Here is a 27,071-nt window from a genome sequence, read left to right on the forward strand (position 1 = left end):
ATTCTCCCCCTCTTGCTCTCATATGGGGAGACGAGTGGTTTATTAGGTACCTCCACTCAATCTGACACATGACCAAAATGACACCTTTGTCAGTAGTAAATATATTGGCAGATTATTTGCAATAAAATGCAAATTTCTCATAACCTGAACCTGTAGTTCAATTTTTTTTAAGTACGTGGATCAAATGTCAACGACATTTCTTAGCCATTTCCTGGCATTATGTGTGGTACACATCTCCCCCTAATGCCAGAAAATGTCCTTATTGCAAAAGCAATCAGCGTATAGGCCCCTAACTCCCTTTTCAGGGTTAAGGTATGTGACGGATTAACAATCATACCACAGTTATTCCTCACATAGATCCCAAATATATGTGAGGGCCCATGACATACGTCGGGGTGGTGATATCGGATGCAACCGATTACCGCAGATGGGAAATCCTATTTCCACGTACAAACTGCAAGAGGACGCAGTATTAAACATGCGGCGTGTGATTCCGCATGTTACCGCCAACTAAATGTTGGCAAATCACAATTCTGTAACATTGGCCATGCAACTTTGACTCTCTTCGAAGAGATCTAGCCAAACCATTGTGGGTATGTACAAAATATACTGAATATGACCATTGAATGTTCGTGAATCAAATTCAACGAAAATTCCATTCCAATGGCATTATCCCACGTTAGGATACTTTGCTCTAAATTCGTCAATTTGAGCACTTAATTCAGTGTTCACATGGTTTTGTGTGAATGATACACACATAAGACCATCTTCAAGATGCATCTGTGCAACCATGAAGCACCAACATAACCCACACAATGGTTGAGTAATCCACACATACATTCTTGAATGCTTTCGTGTGGCTCATTCTGAATTTTAAGGTGAGAGTGCCTTAAAAGTAATTCCCTTATGGCACATCCAGTGCACATAAAATCTTATGGTTGTTGGGAATATTGCAACAGTCAAGTGTTGGTCAACAGAATTGTCAATAATTTCTCTAACTTCCCATACCATGGTGATAAAGGAGGAAAAATTATTGTGTACGCAACAAAATTGAGTATGAAATGATCCATACACTCAATTTTCTCAACTATCATGTCCTCGGGACATAATGTTGTGAATTATACTACATGTAGTAGCACAATTATAGGTTAATGATATTTGGGATAACCAGGAGACTACACGAGATCTCCAGGACATCTTGGGAATAACCATCCACAAGTATATCATCACCGTAAATGGAGTTTAATTTTCCTTCTACAGTACCAGAATATTTCTGGTTGTTCCTTTGAAGTTGAACTTCAATCTTATCCCATTGAACTCATTTGCCTTCTCCGACAAGGAGTTGGTGTATGGTTTAATCCAATGCTTGACAGATTGGGTAACCATTGGTACGATATTTCGTACTACCACCCCTTTGACAAACTTGAGAGTTGTCATAGCGATCATTTCTCTTAAATGATTCATGCCCTTTTGAGATATATACCCCATTTTTATTTGTCATTTTGCCTTCACTTTCCATTTAACTCTCTGTGGTTCTCAACCACTAAATTGCTTAGCACTAAGAGAGCTAGCATGAATTTCGGGCAATGGTATCACGCCCATTGAACATGACGATCCTTCTTAAGAAGTTCATCATATTTTCACCCTGAAATACTAATGGTATTTATATTTACCATCATAGGAGAATGTAAAGTGCAGTAAGGGCTTACAATCAGATATGTATCCGAAATTGCCTTATCATATAATCTCAACCCAATGTTGATTTATAGACAAAAGACATATAAGCCTCAACGGACTTGAAGTCCCAAACACGAATCAATAGTCATTCATGTGATGCTTATACCAATATATCTCCTTAAGGGGGTCCCAAAAGGGACAATGGATATTCACTATCCATTTAAATACTCAATTTGAGAATCGAGTCATTACGATTATGCTATCTTATAAATAGCCATGGCATTATCTACATGTGGAGTTTCTGTGGCGACATGGCCACGGGTCGACAAAATCATCAATGTCCAGGACCCATGTTAAATGATTACTCCCACATAATGTCATCTCATCGCACTACCTTTCGAGAAAGGTCAGCCATATGATGCATGAAATGTTCATGCATTAATTTACCATCAGTAAATTAAGTAGGATGAAAATGCTATGGCTGAGCATAATCATGGTCATGGTGATTCGTAGTGACCCATAGGTCAAGCCTTCCACAAGAACACCACAATGTGGTGTAGATCTTCAAATTAAAGTTAGTCACCTCAAAAAGGGACAAACCTTTAATTTCCTTAAAACACATGGAGGTAGTCAACCATCTAGTGTTGACTCACTCTTATGGACATTCTCATCGATCATAGCCTCCACAACCTTATGTTATTTATAACACATGGAGGTAATCACCACAAAATGGTGTTAAACTTCTCAGTTGTGCATGGAAATTAATTCGTAGCTATGATGGTGTCTCATAAGTTGTGTTTGCGTGAAAGGTAATCACCAAATTATGCAAGTATTTTGCATAATTCTCTTCATAGCATAACATGGCGATGTTATCGTCGCCAATGTCTTGGTTCCACATTTGATGGAGTACGTGACACTAAAGTCACAACAACCAATGACAAATGCTATGAAGTTGCGAAGCATTTGGAAAAACTTCATCAAGATAGTCATCAGATGTGTAGACATCATAGTTTTAAACGAAAATTATTTCGTTGCTATGATACCATGCCATAACTATTGCGCCTTCATTTTTTTGCTTGAAACACATGGAGGTAATCACTACAACGTAGTGTAGACCTCACTCTTATGGAGCTTTTCCAACCTTGTGTTAACTAAAACACATTGAAGGTAATCACCACATGGTGGTGTAGACCTCGCAGTTGTGAACGAAATAAATTCGTTGCCATCATGCAATCCATAAGTTGTGTGCAAAATTGAAGGGGTCATAATGACATAATTTAGACCTTAAGGTAACGGTGCATAATCTACAGTTAAGTAGTAGATGCCACATATCAATTACCTTCTAATTGACAAGTATAAACTTGACATAGTTATGCAAGTGTCATACACTTTACTACCTGATGTTTTCCAAATTTGCAAGCAAATTCCATATTCTATTCGAATGATGGAGATGCTCTCGGCGTCGCCGATGTTTGAAATTTCCAACAAACACATATATGCAAAAACTGAACAAGCTATGAAGCTTAAACAGAAAAGAGAAAACGAAAAATATGGCATACTAGGCCGAATTAACAGCCCAATACAGTGGTTGAGGCCACTTTTTTTCCGATTCTGCTTTTTTTTTTCAGGCGGCCCAGCACTTGGGCCTTGGCCCATTCGGCTGGTTTGGCCAGCCCAGACCCACTGCCTTGGAACGGATAAGGGTGGGGGAAGACGGTCGTCGTTTCCGACCAGAAACCGCTCCCCCACGATCCCCTTCGGCCGTGGCTGCTGGGCACTCCACCGTCGGCCGCCGGTCGTCGTCCACGGGGCAGAGGCCGCGCCACCGGCGCCGGGACTAGGCCGCGCCATAGGCTTGAGCCGTCGTTGGCGTCGGCCAGGCCCCCTCGTGCCTCTACACATTGGGCGCTAGCCGTGCCTCCGCTTCCGGCTGGACGACACCGTATCGCCGGCGAAGTCCACATCCACGAGCAACCACGCGTCGCAAGGGTGCGGCCAGAATCGCGTCCGCGGCCGTCGCTGGGCTGAGGCACAACGTCCGTCATGCCCTGGCTTGGAAGAACCACAACTGCCGGCCGCCCGGCCTTTTTGAAGGAGGGCACGCCGCGTGCTAGCCCCGGTCGCTGCCTTAGATGCCATCGGGAAAAGCAACGCCGATGTCGCCGAGCGCCGGAGAGTCGTCGTGGCCGTGTTCAACGTGCAGTTTTTTGCAGAAGTTGTCCTCGCCGCGGTCCGCATGCATTTTTGGGACGGCAGTTTCGATCCCATTGCACGGTTGCATGAGACACGACGGACACAGATCTCTCTTGTGTGCTCACTGTATGTCCATCATTGATTTGCAGCGCCGGCATCAAACGATGAGCCCAAATGCTCTTGGCAGAATCTACGTGCTGATAACGTGTTGTAATATTGAGAGAAGAGACACAAATGAATGGATCAAATGATTCACTTATCTCATTGCAATGTGGGAGATCCACTTATATACATACTGAAGGGGTGCGTTGGGGAGACACCTCTTCCCCAACAGACACCTCCTGGGAGGCATCCCTCTCATACACAATTGATCACATGTATTATTTCCTAACAGTGTGGAGCTGTCAACATGTGGGGCATGGCTCAGCACATGAGTTGTGCTGGCGTGCTGCTCATTTTTATTTACATTGTTTTCCTGCCGTCCAAGCAACGAAGAACGTTTGGGGGAGCGCTGTATCTCTGCCGAGTATTGAAAAATGGCATCAGTTTAAAATAATTAGATGTTCTAGCTTTTTTAAAAATTATATAGATGCATTTCAGTGTGTTTCTTCACTCATGTCAATCTGTACATAGTCCACATTAAAATATCCAAAATATATTGTAATTCGAAAAGTGTCTTTGGTTCATGGGCATCAGTAATCTCTTCATTTAAAAATTATGAGTTATTTTTGTGTAACTCATATTACCAAGTATTTGGAATTGACATTTTTGCACGTTTATAGCGTACATCATTAGCTACATCCGAATTTATAATTTTTTGAAACTCGTAAATATGATTTTCAATGTTCTTTAAAACAACATGATCACGGGATTCCATGAGCCAAAAATCTCCACTCGAAAATCTTCTTGTAACCGTTCGTCATAAAAGATTAGAGTAAAATAATGTGCTTCCTCCAATTCATGTCAAGCGTCGTTAATTCAGTACAATCGAAACGAGCATTATTTTTCAAACAATAGAAGAGTAAAGTAATGTAAACGCCAACAAATCCAGTTGGAAGAGATCACATTCTCTCTCTAAATTACAGCTTTGCTCACGAAAGAACAATCCCGACCCGTACGATCGTTGGATCGCAAGATCGTGCGGCCTGGGGGCTCCGGATAGCCTCCTCTCGTCTGTTCCGTCGCACGGCACACACGATTACTAGTGGCGGAACGGGACTCGCTGGCTGGCATCTCTGACCCTCTCCTTTCCTCCCTCCTCCTCGCCCAACCCGCCGCCGCCGTCGTCGCCATGGCCGCCAAGGGACCCGGCCTCTTCTCCAACATCGGCAAGTCCGCCAAGGGTACATCCATCTCCTTCTCCCCACCCCTCACCCGCCTCCTCCTCCTACTCTCCCTCGCATCTCTCTAACCTGGCCAGTCTGACCTGCGTCTTGTGATCTGCAGATCTGCTCACGAGGGACTACACCTACGACCAGAAGCTCACCGTGTCCAGCGTCAGCTCCTCCGGAGTGGTAAGGATCCCCCCGATCCCATCCCGCTCGCTCCTTCCCACGGCGCCGCGCTCGCTCGCCTTTGGCGCGGCCGTAACCCGCGTGATCTAGCAGTAGTCAGATTACCTCTGCCTTGTGCTTCAGCCTTGCGATAGACCCGCCTCGTGGGATGCGTGGTAGATGTGGATCGTCTGCTGCCGCTGACTCGCTGGTTGGATTCTCCGGGGTCTTCTACGACTTAACAATGCTTACAATCTCTCTAGTTCCGTTGCATCCACAATTCCACATGTTAGAGCATCTCCAACAGAGGCTGTAAACTAGGCGCGCGCTAAAAAAACCGTCAATATACAGCGCCGAACGTGATTTTGCGCCCTCCAGCAGAAGCTGTAAAGTAGGTCGCGCTGTAAATATTTTAGTGCGCGCGGTAGTTTGCGCTATCGAAAGCTGTATATCTGGTGCGCCGACTAGCGCGCGCTGTAAACTGGCACCACGATTCTTCCCACCGCGCGAAGAAAAACTGCCGTGAAACGTCTTCGCCTCGCCTGCCTCTCCGCGTTGCGCGACGAGCAGGTCCGCCGGCCGCGCCCGGCCCTCCTCGCTGCGACGCCGAGGAGATCGAGCAGCCGCGCTTGGCCTCGCCTCGCCCTCCGCGCACCTCCGCTGAATCTCCGTCGAGCTCCGTCGGCCTAGCCTGGCCCCCGCATCTCGGAGCTCCGCCCGTCGCGGCCCTCCTCGCTCGCCTGCCCGGGGCGTCCGCCGTAGCCAGCTCGAGATTCGCCTCCCGCTTGCTTGCTGTGGCCGCCTTGCTTGATTGCTGCTTAATCGTTGCTTCGGCGGCCACGCGCGTGCATTGCCTAGATCAATTCCGGCGGCCGCGTGCGCATTGCTATTGCTAGCTAGATTGATTGCAGCGGCCGCGTGAATGGCCTCGAGTGCATACTAGCTTGCTCTCTCTCTTTTATTTGTGGCCTGTTTAGAGTTGTGAAATTTAGTTGATTTTTTCAGATTTATTTGTGGGCTGTTTAATCTTGTTTGATGTATGTATGTTGAAGAAACCTGTTTGTGGAGCTCTATTTTACAGCCTCTGGCGAAGGGCTCGTTTTTAGCTTTTTAGTCGCGCTGTAAAATAGAGCCTCTGCTGAAGCTCGGGTCGGTTTCGCGCGCTGTATCCGGATGAAGCGCGCTGTAAACGACTTTTACAGCGCCAAATTTTAGAGCCTCTGTTGGAGATGCTCTTAGTACGCTGGATGGGAATCTGGGTCGCGTTTGGTACTCCTACACGTTGCTAGCTGTGTGGTGGCCTGACAGGAGATGGGAGCTTCGTAGTATCCTTGTAGAGGAATGCAGGTACTTGGTGGGCGGAGTTGATTGGGTGAACAAGACCATCAAATTCAACTTGCGCATGGGGATGCCTTCTAGAACAGGCGGTGTTGCTGTGACGCTGCAGTTGGCGTACTTTGGTGTTGGCTCTTTTGCGGCCATGATCATTTGCTACCCCTTTTTATGAAGGCTATGCAAGTGTTCGAAGCAGTAGACCTGGTCCTTGATTCGACAGTTTTAGTGATTTCACTGTTTGGTTCCTTGTTGTCTTACTGTCCTGATGGTTGCCACTGGAATTTGGGGATAATCAAGGCTTACAATGTTTGCGCTTAGTTTCCGAGATGAAAAACATGTTATATCTATAAAGAAATTTGAGACGTAATTTAGTTTATGCCATGGTTAGATATGACTACATCAATGCATTGTGAACTCTCTTGTTTTGGATGCTTCGATGATGCAACAAAATCGCAGCTGATTCTCAAAAAAAAAAATGCTCTGAAACATCCCTTTGGAAAAGTTTAGATGTGTGACACAACATTTATCAGCATTTTTGTTTTGGTCATGTGATTTCTGCAGTCTAATCTCACTCTCAGTCCTCAGTCTATCTACGGTTATTTCACTTGCAAACCTCTGGTCGGTGGAAGGGTCAGATCGACACACACATGGCTCTTTTCTGAAATTGTTAAGAGAGTTAACACTTTCGCATTTAAGATATCCAAATTTTCATCACGACACTTTGACAGTTATGCAGACTACTTATACGGTTTCTGCCCCTCTGCATTTTCTGTGTGTTCATAACTTGATCTCTTCAATTCTTATTTTCAGTGATGCTAGCTGCAGTAAAAGGTTTCTTGTAGGATAAAACTTCAATACTTAGATGTTTTAGTTGTATGTAGAATCATAAAAGAACTGTTGTAACAGTGCAACATGTGTGTTCATCTCTGCTAGGGTGTTGATTATATTCATTCCTTGCCATGTCCTTCTCAAACGCTCTAGTTCCCTTCAGCCCAGGAAGGATTCCAGCCGGTTTTAAATCTTTGCCCCATCTCACCGCCAGCAATTATAACCGAAGCCTGATAAATAATTTGCAATCCTCCTCGATTATCTTCTTCCTCAAGATCCGAAATCCCCTCCTCGGGTTAAAACTTCTTGCCTCTCTCGAGGAGGAGCAGCCGTGGGCAGCTGCAGATTTGAACAGCGGTGGGTGTGAACAAAGCAGCAGTTGCGGCAGAATGGATCAGCGGCGGGCGACATATCCAGGAGACATGGACGATGACGCCAAGCATAGGGACATCCAAGGCGCTGCCGTTGCGGCTCCCTGCATATGCATATGCGCTGTGGCTTTCAATAGTTTTAGTTTCTCAGCAAACCAAATGCTCATTCTCTCTGCATTTTTTCCGGTTGACTGGATCATTGAGTATGAAACATTTGATAAATTGAAAAAGTTTTAATGATATGGTTTAATTACCAAGTATAATCAAGTCAATAACTGCGCAAGTGGCGATTCCCTTTTTTATTTGGGTAACTTGTCTTCAGTTGATCAGCAATAGTCCATTCTCCACATTAGGAAGTTATAAGCACTGTGCAATCAATATTGCCAAGTTAAAATGCAAAGTAATTCCATCTTCAGTTCTGGTCACTTTAATGATTGTGCCACCCTGTAGTTTGTTGGAACTACAGCAATCATTGTATTTAACTAGCATTTGGAATGCGTTGATTATGCTGTTATATTATGTACTTCCTATGCACCCATCTACCACTGATATGAAAATCGCCCATCGTATCTTGTACCGATGTAACAGAGGATAGCTGTCCGGTTTGGTTGTTCAAGTTGGATTAGGCTTTGTATATCTCTGTTTCGCTACCTTTGCCTGTATTTGCAATAATAATGCTGATGTACTTATCTGTTATCTGAATTTATTTGCCCTCGGTGAACCTGTGTGTCATGTATTTTGTTTTAAATTTTCCAGGCCCTCACTTCCACAGCTGTGAAGAAAGGAGGGCTTTATTCGTTTGATGTCGCCGGAGTGTACAAGTACAAGAATACTCTTGTTGATGTTAAAGTGGATACACAGTCAAATGTTAGTGACTTCTAATACCCAGATTTCTGTTTTCCTCTTTGTAGCCTTTGCCTAGCTGTAACACATTTTATATTATATTTCCAGGTCTCTACTACCTTGACTGTCTTGGATGTCCTGCCATCAACAAAGCTTGTGACATCTGTCAAGCTGCCTGACTACAATTCTGGGAAGGTAATATAATTTCGTATATTTTGGCTGTCATTTCTGTTGCTTAATTGAAAATAGCCCATGAGCTGAATTCTTTTCTTAACAGGTGGAGCTGCAATACTTCCATGAGAATGCAACTTTGGCTACTGCTGTTGGCACGAAGCCCTCTCCTGTGGTTGAATTTTCTGCAGCAGTAGGTCCTAAAGGACTTGCCGTCGGTGGAGAAGCTGCGTTTGACACTTCTTCAGGGAAGTTCACCAAGTACAGTGCTGGGATAGGTGTAACCAAGCCAGAATTTCATGCTGCATTCATTCTGTAAGTTCTTGCTTTATTGTGACTTTTTCATTAATCAAGATTGAAACTAGCATTGATGCATTGCACCAACATGTACAGGGCCGACAAAGGTGACACCATTAAAGTGTCAGGTGTTTACCACCTTGATGAGAAGCAGAAGGCTTCAGCTGTGGCTGAATTTACCCGGAAGCTCTCAGCCAACGAGAACGCACTCACTGTTGGTGGCCTGTACACAGTTGACCCTCAGACAACCGTGAAGGCAAGGCTCAACAACACTGGGACGCTTGCTGCTCTTCTCCAGCACGAGGTTAAACCGAAGTCACTCTTGACAATCTCTGGTGAATTCGACACCAAGGCCTTGGACAGAGCCCCCAAGTTTGGCCTCACATTCGCCCTCAAGCCCTGATCAGATCATTAGTGATTGATGATTGACAGTTGAATTCCGGATTCTTTGATTGTTTTTTGGGAAGCTACGGCCAATAATTTGTTCCAACTTGCTCTGTTAAATCTCTCAAGGTTTTTGGTACCCCCTGTGGGCAGGATCGATCGGCCTTTACCTTGATGTGTTGGTCTGTTGATGAAAATACCTGTCATTGGGAGACTTATGAAGCTTGTTTCTTTCTGCTGTGAGTGCTGAGTAGCTTTCACAGTAGTCTGCTTCATGACGAAGCTACATGTGATTTTTCCATGCCGTGTTAGTTCATTTTACCACTCGGTGAGATTTACTGCTTGTTTGGATATATATTCATCCTTTCTATGTATCACTTCTTTTGCAGCATCTCTTTCACAGTAGCCTGTTCCGTTTCTAAGACACCAATAGTGGCGATAAGGATTAGTTGACAAGTAATCTTTGGTAGTTATTGCGAAAGCAAATGTGAGGCTTGAGTAGCATTCAAGTTTAAATTCTAGATTGCTTCAAGATTTTCATTTAGTTTCAGTACAACTAGTCGTGTTTGCTAGCCGTCAACTTCGTTTCTACCATAGAATAAAGCCGTATAAAAACGATGCTATTGCTTGGGAAAATTGAGCCATATGTGAGAGGTTACTAGATACTAGCAAATGTAAGGCTGTAACTTTTTTCAGAACTAATGCAATGTAAGGTTTTACCAGTTTTTCAAAAAAACTATACCATCTGGCAACATTGGATTTGTATTGTAAATGTAATGGCTTCTTTTTATAGCTTGGTGAAACTTTACATAGTTTGATTTTCGAAAAAAAGAAGATTTATCTTCTTTTCGGTAGTAGGAGCTACAAAAGTGTAACAAGTTAAAAATTACTTCCTCCGTTCACTAATATAAGACTACTAGGTCTAGATAATAGAAAGATTAAGGTATAGAAACCATTGCAGTTTCCATGTGAGTTAAGATAAGGATAAAAGGAAATAATATAGAGCCAAGCGCAACATTCGCTCGATGTAGATATAAATAGGGACATATAAATATCGATTGTTGTAGTCCTCGGTGAGCGTGCCATCGCTGCCAACTGGAATTTTTGTAGCTGCCAAGATCTGGCGAGAACCACATGTATCTCGACACTCATACTTATACAGACGCTACCAGTTAACATTTGATTAAGATTTATATACACGCATATTATCCTTACCAGAAATTTGGTCAGATTAATGGATCGGTTATGGGACTCCATTAGCTTCAACCTTGTGATCAAGTGACACGCGAGTATGCGTGGGAGGTGGTGGCCTTGTGTGGTTAGAGCATGTCTAATGGAACCCCTAAATCTGTATACAACCGTTTTTTTTTTACAGATTTTAGGGTCCAAATGCCATTTAGTGGAACCCCTAAACCCCTAAATCTGTAAAAAAATTTAGAGGTCGAGGCCCCAACCCGTGCTCCGACTCGTACAGTAAGGGTTGGAGGGGCCAACCCCTACCACAACCCGTACACGTCCCGCGCGAGCGCGCGAGTGTTCTTCCCCCATCTCCCACCTCCTCCTCCGGGCCGCGCCCTCCCCACCCGCGCCGCCGCCGCCGCCGCCACCCGCGCGACCCGCGCCGCCCGCGCCTCTCGCTCGCCGCCGGCGCGCCGTCGCGGCCTCCTCGAGCTCCCCGCCCCCACCCCCCGCGGCCACCCCCTCGACCTCCCCCGCCCCCACCTCCGCCGCCATGGAGCCCGCCCCCGCGTCGGCATACGCCTCATGATGCTTGCAAGGCGTGAAGAAGCCAAGCGCAAGGCCGAAGAAAGGGCTCGCAAGGCCGACTTGGAGGAGAGGATGCTTGCAATGAAAGAAGCAAAGGCATGGAAAGAACTCATGTTGGAAGAGAAGGAGCACATGATGATGTCCAAAAAGGACATGGATGAAGACCAATTGAGGTGGTGGAAGGACTACAAGGAGGACATCGCGGCGAGGAAGAGGATGTTCCGTAGGGCCTCCTCTTCTCTTCGAGGTGACACTCCGATGAGTGGTTGTGGTGATGGCGGTGTGGAGGTCTCCACCACCGGCGCCTATGAAGGTGCTTGATGGCGCCATGGTGGAAGAGGAGGAGGAGATGGCGCCGTGTTGCATTTTTTGGTGATGGTGCCGATGAGAGGGGGAGATGATGATTTTGTGATGTAAACTATTAAACCATGCATCTATAATCTTCATTTCCTAGTTTGTTTGGAAGACAATTGTGATGAATTGTGATGATATTTGTGTTTATGTGCAATGATATTGTGATGAGAGTTTGAGGGTTAATAGTGGAACCCTCAAACCCTTAAATTATAAGGGTTTGAGGGTTCCACTATTTGCCTCAACCCTCAAAATTTAAGGGTTTAAGGGTTCCACTAAATGCCTCCTGTTTTTCACACCTCCAACCCCTCCAATTTTGCCAATTCTCGACCCTTATAGCTATAAGGGTTTAAGGGTTCCATTAGACATGCTCTTAGCTGCTTCACTGTTTGGTGTAGCCACACCACCTACTACTATATTTCAGAAATTATGTCAGATTTACGATTTCATTATGGGTCTCCCTTAATTTCAGGTCGTGATTACTTGGTTATGTGCACTGTGCCAACGGCACCGCTTTATTTTTGTTCCGTACGGAATAAACTAACTAACCCGTCGTCCATCACGCACCCCGCACGCGGCCAGGCTGTGCGCTGGCTGAATTGCTGATCCTCCTCCATCTCCACCTCCACACCCGTCGTCAGCTCCCCGCGCTGCCCACTCCCTCCGCCGCCGCCGACGCCAACTCCGCTCACCTACCCTCCAGATCCCAGCGCGCGCCCGCCCGCGCAATGCCCCGCTCCTGACCATGTCCTCGCTCCCGTTCCCGCCCGCGCTCCGCCTGCGCGCGTCGTCGCCCTCGGCACCGGCACCGGCGAATCGGAGGAAGCACGCGGCGCGCGCCTCGGTCGTGGCGGCGCTGGGCGGCGACGGCGGGTGCGGGGGGAGCGGGATGGAGCAGCTCCGCCAGGGGAAAGCTTCCGGCAGCCCAGGTTCGGCATCTCCTCTCCTCCCATTTGGGCGTTGGCTGCTGCGGGGTCACTGTCTCGGTTCAGTCGCGCTAGAATCCGGAATCTCCAAGAGGGGGTGGTGAGACTGGAATCTGGTGGCTATAGGAGGAGTTACGTCTATCGTGTCCTCTTATCCACTTGCTGCTTTATTAGCAGCCTTAGTTCCGTGGTGTACTGAACTAGAACGTTCATATTATGGGGCGTATGGATAGAGTTGAAGGTGTTGTGGACAATGGCACGTCACTAGGGAAATAAATATGTATGGAACTACTACTGTAGTAGAACTTATTCATTTGAGCCAGTGGCACAGTTGACAGCAATGCTCTTAGACTGGTCATAGTGGAGAGTAACTTAGACTAGTAACATATGCCATGTTACTAGTTTAGGTTACTACCTTTATAGTGGGTGTTGAATATAATTGCCTAGCCCTCCTCCATTAGATCGGTCTTTTGGTTGAACTGGTTAGTGCATGCAATTCCACAGTGGGTAGTAACTTATATGTGGTGTCATGCATTGTATCATTTATTATGTTGTAAACTCATCTTGCCTTGAGGTGTGTGATGTTATGGTAACATAACTACTCCCTCCGGACCAGTTTAACAGGCGCGCACGTTGTTCAAAAAATTACTTTGACCATTATTTTGATCAGTAAAATATATAATATATGTTACAAAAATTATATCATTGGAAACCTTGTTTAAATACAAATCTAATGGTTTATATTTTGTAGATATATAACTTATATTTCATTGACCAATTCAACGGTCAAACTTTACCTTAAATTGCTTGCGCGCCTATTAAACCGATCCGGAGGAAGTAGTTACCACCTCACTCTCTTTCTTCATTTATTAGCATGCCATGTCACCAAAATACCTTGAGATGTGTGATGTTACTAGCTATGCTTCTCCCACTAGTTGGTTTCGGTGGAGGGAAAGAAGGAACTCGGCATAATTGCCCGTGCCACATTTGGTCCCATGGGTCCAAGTCATGTACTAGTACCTCGTGTATAGATAAACCAGTAGCAATACAATTGTTTGTTGTAGGGATTAATCTACTTAAACAGAGTAGTTATTATGAACTTGAAATAAAATTTTGAGTTCACGCATTGTGTGCCATATATGCTACAGGGGAAGCTTCTCGGGCTAGGGAAAAGTTCTTCCCCGGCTTGATGCTTTAATGTTTCCATTTCGGGATCTTTTATTAGATTATTATGAGGGTAAAATGATCTTTAAGTGAAAGCTTTAAAACGTGGCTGGTTGATGGACAAGATTGGTAGCTATAATGGGAATGCTAAGTATGGGAAAATGTAGTCTTTTCCTTTTAGTGTTAATGTTTGGAGTATATTCTACAAACACTTTGAGTTGATAGGCAATAATGTGAAGGCAAAAGTTGTACGAAAACTGCACGGCTTGGTTATTCTGATGTAGTTTGTCCTTTGCTATGTTCACTCCTTTGGGAATGGGTTTGATCAACAACAGGAACAGAGTCACACTAACCATTTCTTGGTACCCATTATCAGTGCAAGAGAAGCCTGTCATGTCAAACATTGGGAAGTCGACTAATATTCTGTGGCATGATTGCCCAATCGGACAGCCTGAGAGGCAGAAATTGCTGGGGCAAAAAGGATGTGTCATATGGATCACAGGACTCAGTGGTTCAGGTATATTTGCAGTATTTTCTTGATTTTCACGTGGTGTTACTTTTTCACATTGTTGGTCAAGTATCTTGGCACAGTTATCTGTTTCGTCAAAATGGGTTCTTCCTGTTATGATGGTGTTTACTCTTCTGATTAATTTGTTGATTTGGTGTTACAACCGAAGAATTGACAGTTTACTTTTAGCATTCAATCTTAACCAATAGATATACAATTATTTAGAGATGTTTCCATATTAGTTTGAGGAGACATTTTCATCTAATCTGGCATGTCTGACCAAATCAAGCTTCAGAATTCAGCATTCACGCAATCTAGAAACTTCTTCCATAGGCCATTACTGTGAGTGATTGTGCTCATATTAGTTTGGTGTCTGCTCTATAGGCAGCTGGGTCCTTGATGTTGACATAAGTTACAGATTGGTACACTGCTTAGGTACCACCTTCTCATAACTGTCGATTTTTCTGCACTGGCATCAGTACATGATCTTCACTGTGTTTTCCATCATTACATGATCTTCATTCACTTTGCTTCTCCGCTCATTTTGAAGTCCATTTTCACTGTCGTATACTAGCATTTTTCCTTTCGTAGATGATGGTTTGGATGATGATTTTAGCCTATGTGGTACTAGTTTCGTTACCTACCCTGTGGTTTTGAGTTAGCTCCTAGCTTTTCTTCTATCTAAAAGTAAAAAATGTTTCAGCTGATTTCGTCTATCATGAACCACCGCTATGAAAATCTTGGTTCTCTTGTAGCTTCAAAAGTATCTGACACTTAAGGAAGCCATCACAAGTACATGATATTCACTATATTGTCCATCATTACATGATCTTCACTCTCACTTTGCTACTAGTCACTCATTTTGAAATCCATTTTCATTGCCGTATAACATTTTTTCCTTTGGTAGATAATGGTTTGGATAGTGATTAGCACCATATTATCCTGCGAGTTTGATTTTAACCTATATGGTACAGGTTTTGTTACCTACCCTGTGGTTTTGAGTTGGCTCATGAGCTTCTCTCCTATCTAAAAGTAAAACATGTTTCAGCTGATTTGGTCTATCATGAACCACCGCTAGGAATATCTTGGTTCTCTTGTAGCTTCAAAAGTATCTAACACTTAAGGAAGCCATCACAAGGACGTACCATGTTTTCATGTCAGGTAAAAGCACCGTTGCCTGTGCATTGAGCCGGGAGTTACACTGCAGAGGCCACCACACATATGTCCTTGATGGTGACAACCTCAGACATGGTCTGAATCGAGATCTAAGCTTCAAGGCAGAAGACCGTACCGAAAATATACGCAGAGTTGGTAAGTTCTGGTAAAAAAGACTCATTCATTATAAACAGTTTTGTACTTCAATTACAGTCCTATTTTCTGGTGCAGGAGAAGTTGCAAAACTTTTTGCAGATGCTGGTACCATATGCATTGCTAGTTTGATATCTCCATACAGGAGAGACCGTGATGCATGCCGAGCTCTACTTCCAGATTCTAGATTTATTGAGGTATGCCTATCTTATGATTCCTTGAAGCCTCGTAAAATGTTAACCCCGTCTAACCACACACAAGCTTTATAGGTATTTATGGATTTGCCACTAGAATTATGTGAAGCTCGTGATCCTAAAGGTTTATACAAGCTTGCACGCACAGGAAAGATTAAAGGTATGGGCATGATTTTGAACATTTAAGTTTCATGTTATAATGCATTGAACGCCAACTAAAAGAACTTCCATGCTGAAAGTACAAGACTTTCTTACGCTTTAAGCATTGCCTTTGACAAACAGGCTTCACCGGAGTTGATGATCCATACGAATCACCAGTGAATAGTGAGGTGAGCTTTTCATCATACCCCTCCTTCCTGCTTTCTTCATTTTTTGATTAACCAGGAAGAAAATTCAAACCTAAAAGGAAAAGACATTTCATCTTCTCTGAACAGGCATTAGTGCCGAAGGTGTTAACCATTTTCGTCGACCCAGCATATAAGAACATCATTGGGATGGGGTGGGTTGGGGGCGGGGGGATAGGTGACCAACTGATTCCAAAGATCTCATGCACAATGCATAGTTGTAATTGAACAATTTGTCGGCCGTGCTAATTTTGCACAACTAGTCAGGCGAAGAACTTGACTTGGGTCACCAGGCTTTTCACTTAGTGTTAGTAAAGGAGTGGATACTGCCCCGAAGTACTGGATGTGTTATTGTGCTGGAAAATATACCTTTCGGGGTGAATCATCTCTTGGTAATATCTCCAGTGTTGAGTGATAGGTTTTTGTGGGATGCTCCAGTGTGACAATTCCCTTGAGTTTGGTCGCCTTTATCGGATGTACTCTTTATCTGTCACAGTTAACTCCATTTAATTCTTATTTGGTGAATACATGGCAAAATATAGAACTTTAAAGTCGAGTAATAGTTAGTGAGTCTAGGTATTTTCCTATGTCAATGTGTCCAATATTGATTACTTAGTAGATGATATAAGCAACCATTTTGTATTTTATTATGCGCTAATGCATAATGGGATGTCATCCAGTCCCAGACTTAATGATTTGCCAGCTCTTGATTGTTTCATTTAAGCTGGAGAAATAGAACTGTACTTGTTTCTTTTCTTTTTTTGTATGGAAAGTCCAACTTATTTTTTGAACCTGGGATACATGTTGGTAGCTCATGTAGGTTACAGCTGAACCACTCATTTACTTGAATAAATCCAGTATGCTAGAGCCTAGATAATCAATCAGCTTTCAACGATACCCTTAAGACCTTCATCTGTTACTGCAACTTCCACCATGTAAAATTCAAATATATTCATCTGATTAAATGTTGACCAATGGGGGAATGATCCCTCCCTTGGCTATACGTTGTTAGGTAGGATGAGACTCTCCCTGTGGATGGACGCTAGGATGATAACCCGGTTTAAAGTCTGCCCCTCCTAGCGAAATTACTGCTAGGTGGGGATTCGAACACCAGTGGGCTGGCTGCGCACTTGCTAGCCCTGCCGCTGAGTTAGCACTCAGTTCTCAATATATTCATCTGCTTTAAAAGCTGAAACGATTTTTTATGATCTTCTACAGATAGTAATTAAGATGGAAGATGGGGAGTGCCCTTCACCCAAGGCAATGGCCATGCAAGTTCTGTTCTACCTTGAAAAGAACGGATATTTGCAGGCTTAGCTATATCTGAACGGAGGGAGTATATCTGAGAAGATTGATCTTATTCTTCTGTGTCCATAACTCATGGACACAGGTACGATCCATTTGGTCCCGAATAAGAGGTGTTATTGAAGCAACAAGCTGCCTTTTCATGAAGAGAGGGACGCACATCCATTTGTTAATTTTATTGTCCTAACTACTATTACTATATGCTACTCGTTTCTTGTGTATTTGTGCTATAAAAAAAATGAACTCTTGCTTATTTGGTTAGGAGGGTGTAAAAGTCGTTTGCTGATTCTTGGTGAAATGGTGATGTATTATTTGATTCTGGGTCTCTGACGTATACAAATAAACTGTACATTTACATTTTCTTAGCTCGGAGTTAAAATTGTGAGAAGAAAATGTTGCACCAGCCATGTGTTTGTGTTACTTCTGTCTCACCTTCATACAGATATGTTTGTCATGCTTTTAGGGACACCTTACTGCTGTCAATTTTCCAGTTTATTATACCATTTGGAAACAAGCTGAACGAAAGTCTTTTGTTACAAAAAAAAAAGTCCTCAGCTCGTCGCTGACTGCTATACATTCACATCACAACTAAGCATCGATATCTTCTGAGATCATGCTGTTTTTCAAGTGTAAATAATCTGATCTCCTGCCATCCTCAACCGCGCTCCTGCGATCTACAATCATGAGCACCAAAGCAGTGAGAGCACCGAGACAGCGAGCCGCAAAGGCATAGGTGAAATGGACGTCCTACACACATCTGATGCCAGTAGAGCCGACCAACACCTGATCCTACTTTGACCCCCGACCATTATTCATCGGGCGGGATGACATGATCACTTGCAAAGTTGCTTACCCCTGATTAGTGGGCTCGCCATTCGCCCGCCGCCGGTGACGTCCGAAGCTTCGTTCAGATCACATGCGCGTGCTCTCAGGTCTGAATTTCTTCCCGAGTTCTGACCACTTTTCACCCGGAAACGAAAAAAATGGAGTACGGGTGCTGGTGCTGACTTGTGAGGTTGGGGGCACGGATCACAACGCAGTGCAACAACAAGTCCATCCCAAATTTACCTAACTAGTAAACAGAAAGAAGCATTGCGAGTGTCAAAAAGAAAGAACCAAACAAACAAGTGTTCTACTCTCCCTCTGAAGCTCTGAACTCTAGCTTTCACTTCCAGGCTGGTTGCACAGCGTAGACGACGGTGTCTGTCTTTACGAAAAAAATTTGCGGCTGTAACTGAACAACAACGGAGAAAAAGAACTGGTACACAGTCAACAGGGAGCACGTCGTACGGCGGCGATCACCGCATGGCCGCCTCACGTTTAGTTTTGTTACGTAGCTACGGTCAAAGTCTTTTCAGATCCGAACGACGAACGAAACTGATGCAGAAAATCGACTGGATTGACCTTACGTTTTTATCGCTCGACACGCACTAGCTAGCAGCCAGTGAATTTCCTTCTATCACGCCGGATTGACGACGATGTGTAGAGGTCGTATCGTACCTCATGCGCTGCTGGTGTGTGCAGCAGTGCAAGACGGGATTCAACGCGGATTGCGTGTGGTTGACGAGGCAAGTTTGATTAGTTTAACATTTTAGTCCCGCAAGGTCAATGCCGGTCCAGGATTTGGCGAGAGTTGGGCGTAGTGGCTCGCGGCCTGAACAGGGCGACCGAGGCGAGCGTACACTAGGGTAGAGGTCGACGCCGGGCCTGACACACCTTTTTTTTATGCATAGTCTTCATCGCAACCAATGCATCTCTCCGCCATCACAAATCTTCAACCACAGCCGTCATGATTTTCTTCAGTTCTATTAATTTCATGGAAAACTATATTTATTTAGACATGTGCCATCGTACCGACAAGAAAGCAAAGCTTCAAGCCATATGCCCATAAGAAGTCTTCGTGCCATGCGCCCATGCCCTCATGAAACCTCACTGGATGAAGATAAGGGCGCGCATGATCGTATCACCGCTCTAGATATCCGGCGGTGCCATGCGCCAATCATCGGAAATCTCCGATAGGTAGACCAAAAGCCGACAAGGTCTAGATCAAGGAGGTCGACATGAAGCAGATCGACAACTTGGCTCTCCGAAATCAGCAAGGTCACCCCACCTTTATTCACAAGACCAGCAACCCACGCCCCCTCCCCGTGCCACAAGTTTTCTCCCTTCCAGAATGGCCATAGACTAGAAGGCATCCCCGCGCGTCCGCACTGGCCTCGATCGATCTTGAGGCCCAAATCAGATCGGAGCACCGCGTACCCGGTGGCGCGACAACACCTCCACGCCGCCACTCCAATGGAGAACATTAGGCCGGGCCGACCTACATACACCCCTAGCCAGCGCACCACCTCTGCCCATGGAGCGCCTCTCTAGCCCCCGTCTTCGATGGGATGGGCGCCACCGCTGCCAGCAGCGGCAGCAACGTAGCCCGTGGAGCCGAGATCGGGGATGGGGATTTCTAGATTGGGTGTGCGCCTCCGGAGCAACTCAGGGGAGGAGTGACCCAGGAGGGAGAGACGCGATCGGGAGGTAAAAATTCCAAGGAACTTTGCTACCCTCTCGCTAGCTTTCCGTGTCGGCCAAAATCAAGTGCATTTGAAAATATGTCCCCGATACAATAATGATTTTTTTATTATCATGTTTCATTATTCATGATAAATGTTTATACTCTATGCTAGAATTGTATTAACCAGAAACATAATACTTGTGCGGTTTCATAAATAAACACGGTGTCCCTAGTAAGCCTCTACTGCACTAGTCCGTTCGTTACTGATGGTGAGGTTTCCTAACCATAGACATGTGTTTTCAATTAACAACGGGACCATGTCATTAGGAGAATGACGTGATGGACAAGACCTAACTAAGCAAAGAAATATGACCATGTCACTATGTTTAATTTGTTGTAGATTTCCAATGTCAAGTATCCTTATTCTTATACAATGACATTATGTTACTGGAATCAAACGTCACTTCGTAACTAGGTGATCATAAATATGTCTTTAGATATCTCAGAAAGTACTTGTTGGTTTGCATGTATCAAGACTAGATTTGTACTTTCACATGATGAACAAATATATTTGTGGATGCCCACTCGGCAATGCAATGTTTTACACCGCTTGCAAGCACGTGGTTAATGAGTTCAATCACGAGGTGATATTGAATTGCGTACGAGTAAAGCATGCTTGTCGGTAACGAGATTGAACTAGGTATGGTGATACCGACGATCTAATCTCGGGCAAGTAATATCGCGAGACAAAGAAAATGGAATACAAGATCGTTTGAATTCTTGACATCGTGGTTCAGGCGATAAAGATCTTTCTTGAATGTGTGGGAATCAGTATGGACATCCAGGTACCACTATTACTTATTAATCAGAGAGGTGTCTGGATCATGTCCAGAGATTCTCAAACCCATATGCAACTGTTGTTGGATTTTGGCTCTTTTCTAGATTGGATCTTGAATTCGTTCACATCTCGTAGTAAAATTTTGTTTTCTATGTAGCGAAACCCATCAACTACATGCCAATAGTCCAAACTATATCATCGATGCTGACTAGCGCTCTCTTTTGCCATTCACGTTAGGCCTGTTGGGCATTAGGGTGTAATGGGATCAGATTGGATCGGATTCTGCCCTCATATCTTATATCATTTTTCCGATGGATTTGGAGGGATCGGATAATGACTGGTTGTGGTTTCGAGTACGGATATACAAGAACACATATTCAAAACAAAAACAGAGTGAACTTGCGGTGGAAACAAAAATTAATCGGACATCCCATATGCAAAATGATGGACATCGTAAATGAACAAGCACAAGCCCAAAAGAGATAACAAGGAACAAGAGATAACAAGTATACATGTAAGAAGTTGTTGGAGATAGCGTCCTAGATAAAATAAAGAGTATTTATTATTATATCTCAATAGTTCATAATAAGTTTTATGCCATGCTATAACTGTATCAATCGGAACATTGGTACACGTGTGGTATGTAAACAAAGCAGAGTCCCTAGTGAGCCTTGATGGGTTCGTTGCATAAAAAACAAAAAATTTCCTACCGCAAAGACGAATAAATCCAAGATCTACTCTATGGAAAAGCCAAGATCTAATCTACAAGATCGGAGCAACGAGATGGACATGAGACTAACCCTCGAAGATTCCAAAGCCTACGAGATTAATCTCGTTGTTGGTGTAGACGATCGTCCCCGGTGCTGCAATCCGGCAGCACTTCCGTACTCGGTCGCGCGTACGGTGTCGATGAAGCCCTTACTCTCCCCGTTCCAGCGGGCAGCGGAGGTGTGGTAGATCTCCTCCAAGTTCCAGCAGCACGGCGGCGTGGTGGTGGTGGTGGAGGAAGAAAAGCTGCAGGGCTTCGCCTAAGCCGGAGCAGCGTATGGTGGAGGAGAGAGGCGGCCAGAGGAGGGGACAATGGATGAGATGGTGGCCGGCCACCCCCTCCCCTCTTTATATAGGGGGCCAGGTCGGTGGGGTGGCCCCCTTTCCCATCTAGGGTTAGGGGGGCGGCGGCCAAGTGGGCGGAAGAGAGATTTCTTCCCCCCAAGTTGATCCCCCCTAGGGTTTTGGGGAAACCCTAGGGGTTTGGCCGGCTGGGCCTTGAGGGGCATGTGCCCCTGGCCCATTAGGCTAGAGAGCACCCCCTCGGCCCATGCTAGGCCTCCTAGGGTCGTGGGCCCACTGGTGGGACCCCCGGAACCTTCTAGAACCTTCCCGGTCATCCACCGGAAAAATCCCGAACTTTTCCGAAACCTAGAAATCAACTTCCCTTATATGAATCTTATTCTCCGGACTATTCCGGACCTCCTCGTGACGTCCTGGATCCCATCCGAGACTCCGAACAAACTTCGTCTCCATACCATATTCAAATCTACTTATGCGACATCGAACCTTAAGCGCGTCACCCTACGGTTCGCGAACTACGCAGACATGGCCGAGACTCCTCTCCGAGCAATAACCAATAGCGGGATCTGGTGATCCATAATGGCTCCCACATATTCAACGATGACTTAGTGATCGATTGAACCATTTACATACGATGCTGATTCCCTTTGTCACGCGATATTTTACTTGTCCGAGGTTCGATCATCGGTATCTCCATACCTTGTTCAACCTCGTTACCGACAAGTACTCTTTACTCGTACCGTGGTATGTCATCTCTTGTGATCCAATCACATGCTTGCAAGCTAATCAGACAACATTCCACCGAGAGGGCCCAGAGTATATCTATCCGTCATCAGGATGGACAAATTCCACTATTGATCCATGTGCCTCAACTCACACTTTCCAAATACTTAATCCCATCTTTATAACCACTCATTTACGCAATGGCGTTTGATGTAATCAAAGTACCCTTCGGGTGTAAGTGATTTACATGATCTCATGGTCGAAGGACTTAGACAACTATGTATCGAAAGCTTATAGCAAATTGAACTTAATGACTTGATCTTATGCTACGCTCATTTGGGTGTGTGTCCATTATATCATTCAACTAATGACATAACCTTGTTATTAATAACATCCAATGTTCATGATCACGAAACCATGATCGTCCATTAATCAACAAGCTAGTTATACAAGAGGCTTACTAGGGACTCCTTATTGTTTACATAACACACATGTATCAATGTTTCGGTTAATACAATTATAGCATGGTATGCAAATATTTATCATAAACACGAAGATATTATAATAACCACTTTATTATTGCCTCTTGGGCATATCTCCAACAATCTCCCACTTGCAATAGAGTCAATAATCGAGATTACATTGTAAGGTACCTAACACCCATGGCATTCTCGTGTTGGTCATGCTTTGCCCTAGGGAGAGCTTTAGTCAACGGATCTGCCACATTCAGATCTGTGTGTACTTTACAAATCTATACTTCACCATCTTCGATGTACTCGCGAATCGAATGAAAACGCAGCTTGATATGCTTTAGCTTCTTGTGTGACCTTGGTTCCTTTGCATTGGCGATGACACCCGTGTTGTCACAATAGATGACTAACGGGTCCAATGCACTAGGAACCACACCAAGCTCAACAATGAACCTCTTCATCCATACCGCTTCCGATGAAGCCTCCGAAGCCGCTATATATTCAGATTAAGTTGAAGATTTTGCCACCGTGCACTGCTTGGAACTGCTCCAGCTCACTGCAGCACCATTCAGTATAAACACGTACCCAGACTGAGACTTAGAGTCATCAGGATTAGTGTTCCAACTTGCATCGGTGTAACTGGTTACACCGAGCTCTTGGTCACCGCCATAACAAAGAAATATATCCTTAGTCCTTTTCAAGTACTTCAGGATATTCTTGACCGATGTCCAGTGTTTCATTCCTGGATCACTCTGATATCTGCTGGTCAAACTAACAGCATGTGCGATATCCGGTCTAGTACACAGCATGGCATACATGATAGAGCCTACTCGCCGAGGCATAGGGGATCTTGTTCATCCTCTCTCTTCTTCCGCCATAGCCGGACCTTGAGTCTTACTCAAGACCTTACCCGGCAACATAGGCAAGAACCCTTTCTTGCTTTCATCCATTCTAAACTTCTTTAGAATCTTGTCCAGTATGTACTCTGTGAAAGCCCTATTAGGCGTCTTGATCTATCTCTATAAATCTTGATGCCTAAAATATACGCTGCTTCACCAAGGTCTTTCATTGAAAAACACATATTCAAATAACCTTTAATACTGCTTAATAGTTCTATATCATTCCCAATCAATAATATGTCATCTACATATAATATCAGAAACGCTACAAAGCTCCCACTCATTTTCTTGTAAATACAGGCCTCACCATGAGTCTGTATAAACCCGAAGTCTTTGATCACCTTATCAAAGCGTCGGTTCCAACTCCGGGATGCTTGCTTCAGTCCATAAATGGAACACTGAAGTTTGCATACCTTGTCAGCATTTTTAGGATCGACAAAACCTTTGGGTTGTACCATATACAACTCTTCCTCAATGTCACCATTAAGGAATGTCGTTTTGACAACCATCTGCCAAATCTCATAATCGAAAAATGCACCTATTGCTAACAAAATCCTCAGAGACTTTAGCTTCGCTACAGGTGAGAAAGTCTCATCGTAGTCAACTCCTTGAATTTGTCGGAAACCCTTTGCGACAAGTTGAGCTTTATAGACAGTAATATTACCATCAGCATCTGTTTTTTCTTTTGAAGATCCATTTATTCTCGACAGCCTTGCGGCTAGCAGGTAAGTCTACCAAAGTCCATACTTGGTTATCATACATGGATCCCATTTCGGATTTCATGGCTTCTTGCCATTTGTTGGAATCTGGGCTCATCATCGCTTCTTCATACGTCGCAGGGTGTTGATGTCTACGCACGCTTCTATTCCTGTAGACAGTGTTGGGCCTCCAAGAGCAGAGGTTTGTAGAACAGCAGCAAGTTTCCCTTAAGTGGATCACCCAAGGTTTATCGAACTCAGGGAGGTAGAGGTCAAAGATATTCCTCTCAAGCAACCCCGCAATTAAGATACAAGAAGTCTCTTGTGTCCCCAACACACCTAATACACTTGTCAGATGTATAGGTGCACTAGTTCGGCGAAGAGATATTAAAACGCAGGTGGTATAGATGGTGGTAAACGGTAATTGCAATCTGAAGTAAATATTGCAGGAAGTAAAGATGCGAAGAAAGCAAGTAAATAAGCGATGTTTGCGGTATTTGGAAACAAGGCCTAGGGATCCTACTTTCACTAGTGGCCACTCTCAACATTGCAATCATAATTGAATATAAATATAAGCACTTCATCATACTACTCTCCTGTTGGATAAAGAACTCAAATTCATTGGGCAAGTGTGCAAAAGCACACCTCAAAGGCGTATTCTCAAGTACTAATAAACACCCCACACTCGTCACCGTGAGCATTCATAGGAGGTACTAACACACCACAATTCATAAGGGAGTTACACACGGCGCACACACTCTGTCACCATTACACCGAGGTCACAAGTAACTCCAAAGTTCACATAATAAAACACTTGAATAGCATATGACATCTAGATTGCAAAGCCTACGATCACATAGATGAACAAATAAGTGCTACTCTCAAACACTCTCTTGTTGGATAACAAACACCATTCATTGTGTAGGGCTACAAGAGCACACCTCAAGCCGGAGTAAACAAGCTCCACAACATCCGGAGTTCATATTAAAGTAACCTCTAGAGTGCATAATAGACAAGAGTAACATCTACATATTCATAAAGATCACACCATGGGAGAGAGATGAACCACATAGCTACCGGTAGAGCCCTCAGCCTCGGGGGAGAACTACTCCCTCCTCATCATAGGAGACAGCAACGGCGATGAAGATGGCGGTGGTATCGATGGAGATGACTCCGGGGGCACTTCGCCGTCCCGGCGGCGTGCCGGAACAGAGACTTCTGTCCCCCGAACTTGGCTTCGCGATGGCGGCGGCTACGGAACTCTTCGTGGAATATGACTTCGTGTCTTAGGGTTTTCGCGACGGAGAGTATATATAGGCGAAGGGGCGATGTCGGTGGAGTCCCGAGGGGTCACCCTAGGGGGCGCGCCCTCCCTCTTGGCCGCGCCGCCAGGTGGTGTGGCCACCTCGTGGGCCCTCTCCGTCCCTCCTTCGGTGTTCTGGAACCCTCCAAGGAAAATAGGAAGTTCAGCTTTTGTTTCGTCCAATTCCGAGAATATTTCCTGTGTAAGATTTCTGAAACCAAACACAGCAGAAAACAGGAACTGGCGCTTCGGCATCTTGTTAATAGGTTAGTGCCGGAAAATGCATAAAAATGATATAAATTGTGAACAAAACATGTAGGTATTGTCATAAAACTAGCATGAAACATCATAGATACGTTGGAGATGTATCAAGCATCCCCAAGCTTAGTTCCTACTCGCCCTCGAGTAGGTAAACGATAAAAAGAATAATTTCTGAAGTGACATGATACCAACATAATCTTGATCATACTATTGTAAAGCATATGAGATGAATGAAGTGACTCAAGGCAATGATCTATAGCTTGCTAACAAATAGATAACATGTTGGGGGGATAACCCCCGGTATGCCAAAGGCATGCCAAACCGGATGGTTTGAGCCATCGAGATACCGGTTTAGTATTCTTACCGGAAGATAAGGTAGGAGTTTGGGCTGAATGAAGCCAAGCCGGCATCCCCAAGGGGGTATGCCGGAACCCGGTAAAGAAGATACCGGCCTGAAGGGCCTGTCGGCAGGACTGGTCAAAGATTCTCTTCAGAGCAAGAAGACAAGGATGAGCTAAGCAAAGTGGCTTTAATCAGAGCCCTGGCGCCAAAGAGAAGGGTGACGCTGAAAGAAGCCGGAGGACATCAGCAGCCCTGATTAAAGAGGACTCCGGCGTCATCTACGGTTAAAGTAACTTTGTAAAGTAGTTTGTCTAGTCAAAGATGCCATTAGGGTTTTCTTGCATTGTAAGCCACCCTCTCCCCTATATAAGGAGAGGGGGCAGCCCTCCTTACGGGCGCGGGACATGAGCAGCACAAACCTGTAACTTGTGAGAATCAATGAACATGGTGATCTAGAGCGAGTTCTTCCTTGTGTCTTTCTTCTTCAACCTCTGGCCTTGG

General features: G+C 44.6%; 2 protein-coding genes across 2 annotated transcripts; both read left to right on the forward strand.

Moving 5' to 3' along the window:
* Nucleotides 1-5,154: 5,154 nt before the first annotated feature.
* Nucleotides 5,155-9,891, forward strand: LOC124701615 (mitochondrial outer membrane protein porin 5-like; the record flags this gene model as incomplete). The annotated part of the gene is given in 6 exon segments (XM_047233707.1): nucleotides 5,155-5,213; nucleotides 5,317-5,384; nucleotides 8,654-8,764; nucleotides 8,849-8,935; nucleotides 9,018-9,226; nucleotides 9,305-9,891. Coding segments are annotated over 6 exon segments (834 nt in total). The 3' UTR covers nucleotides 9,612-9,891.
* A 2,564-nt stretch (nucleotides 9,892-12,455) lies between these two features.
* LOC124696112 (adenylyl-sulfate kinase 3-like) lies at nucleotides 12,456-17,801 on the forward strand. The gene is made up of 7 exons (XM_047228887.1): nucleotides 12,456-12,639; nucleotides 14,177-14,317; nucleotides 15,470-15,619; nucleotides 15,695-15,813; nucleotides 15,886-15,970; nucleotides 16,093-16,139; nucleotides 17,373-17,801. Exons 1-7 carry the CDS (start codon nucleotides 12,456-12,458, stop codon nucleotides 17,469-17,471), a joined length of 825 nt encoding a protein of 274 aa, XP_047084843.1. The 3' UTR covers nucleotides 17,472-17,801.
* The last annotated feature ends 9,270 nt before the right edge of the window (nucleotides 17,802-27,071 follow it).

This window comes from Lolium rigidum, chromosome 3 (assembly GCF_022539505.1).
Source record: "Lolium rigidum isolate FL_2022 chromosome 3, APGP_CSIRO_Lrig_0.1, whole genome shotgun sequence".
Taxonomy (NCBI): domain Eukaryota; kingdom Viridiplantae; phylum Streptophyta; class Magnoliopsida; order Poales; family Poaceae; genus Lolium; species Lolium rigidum.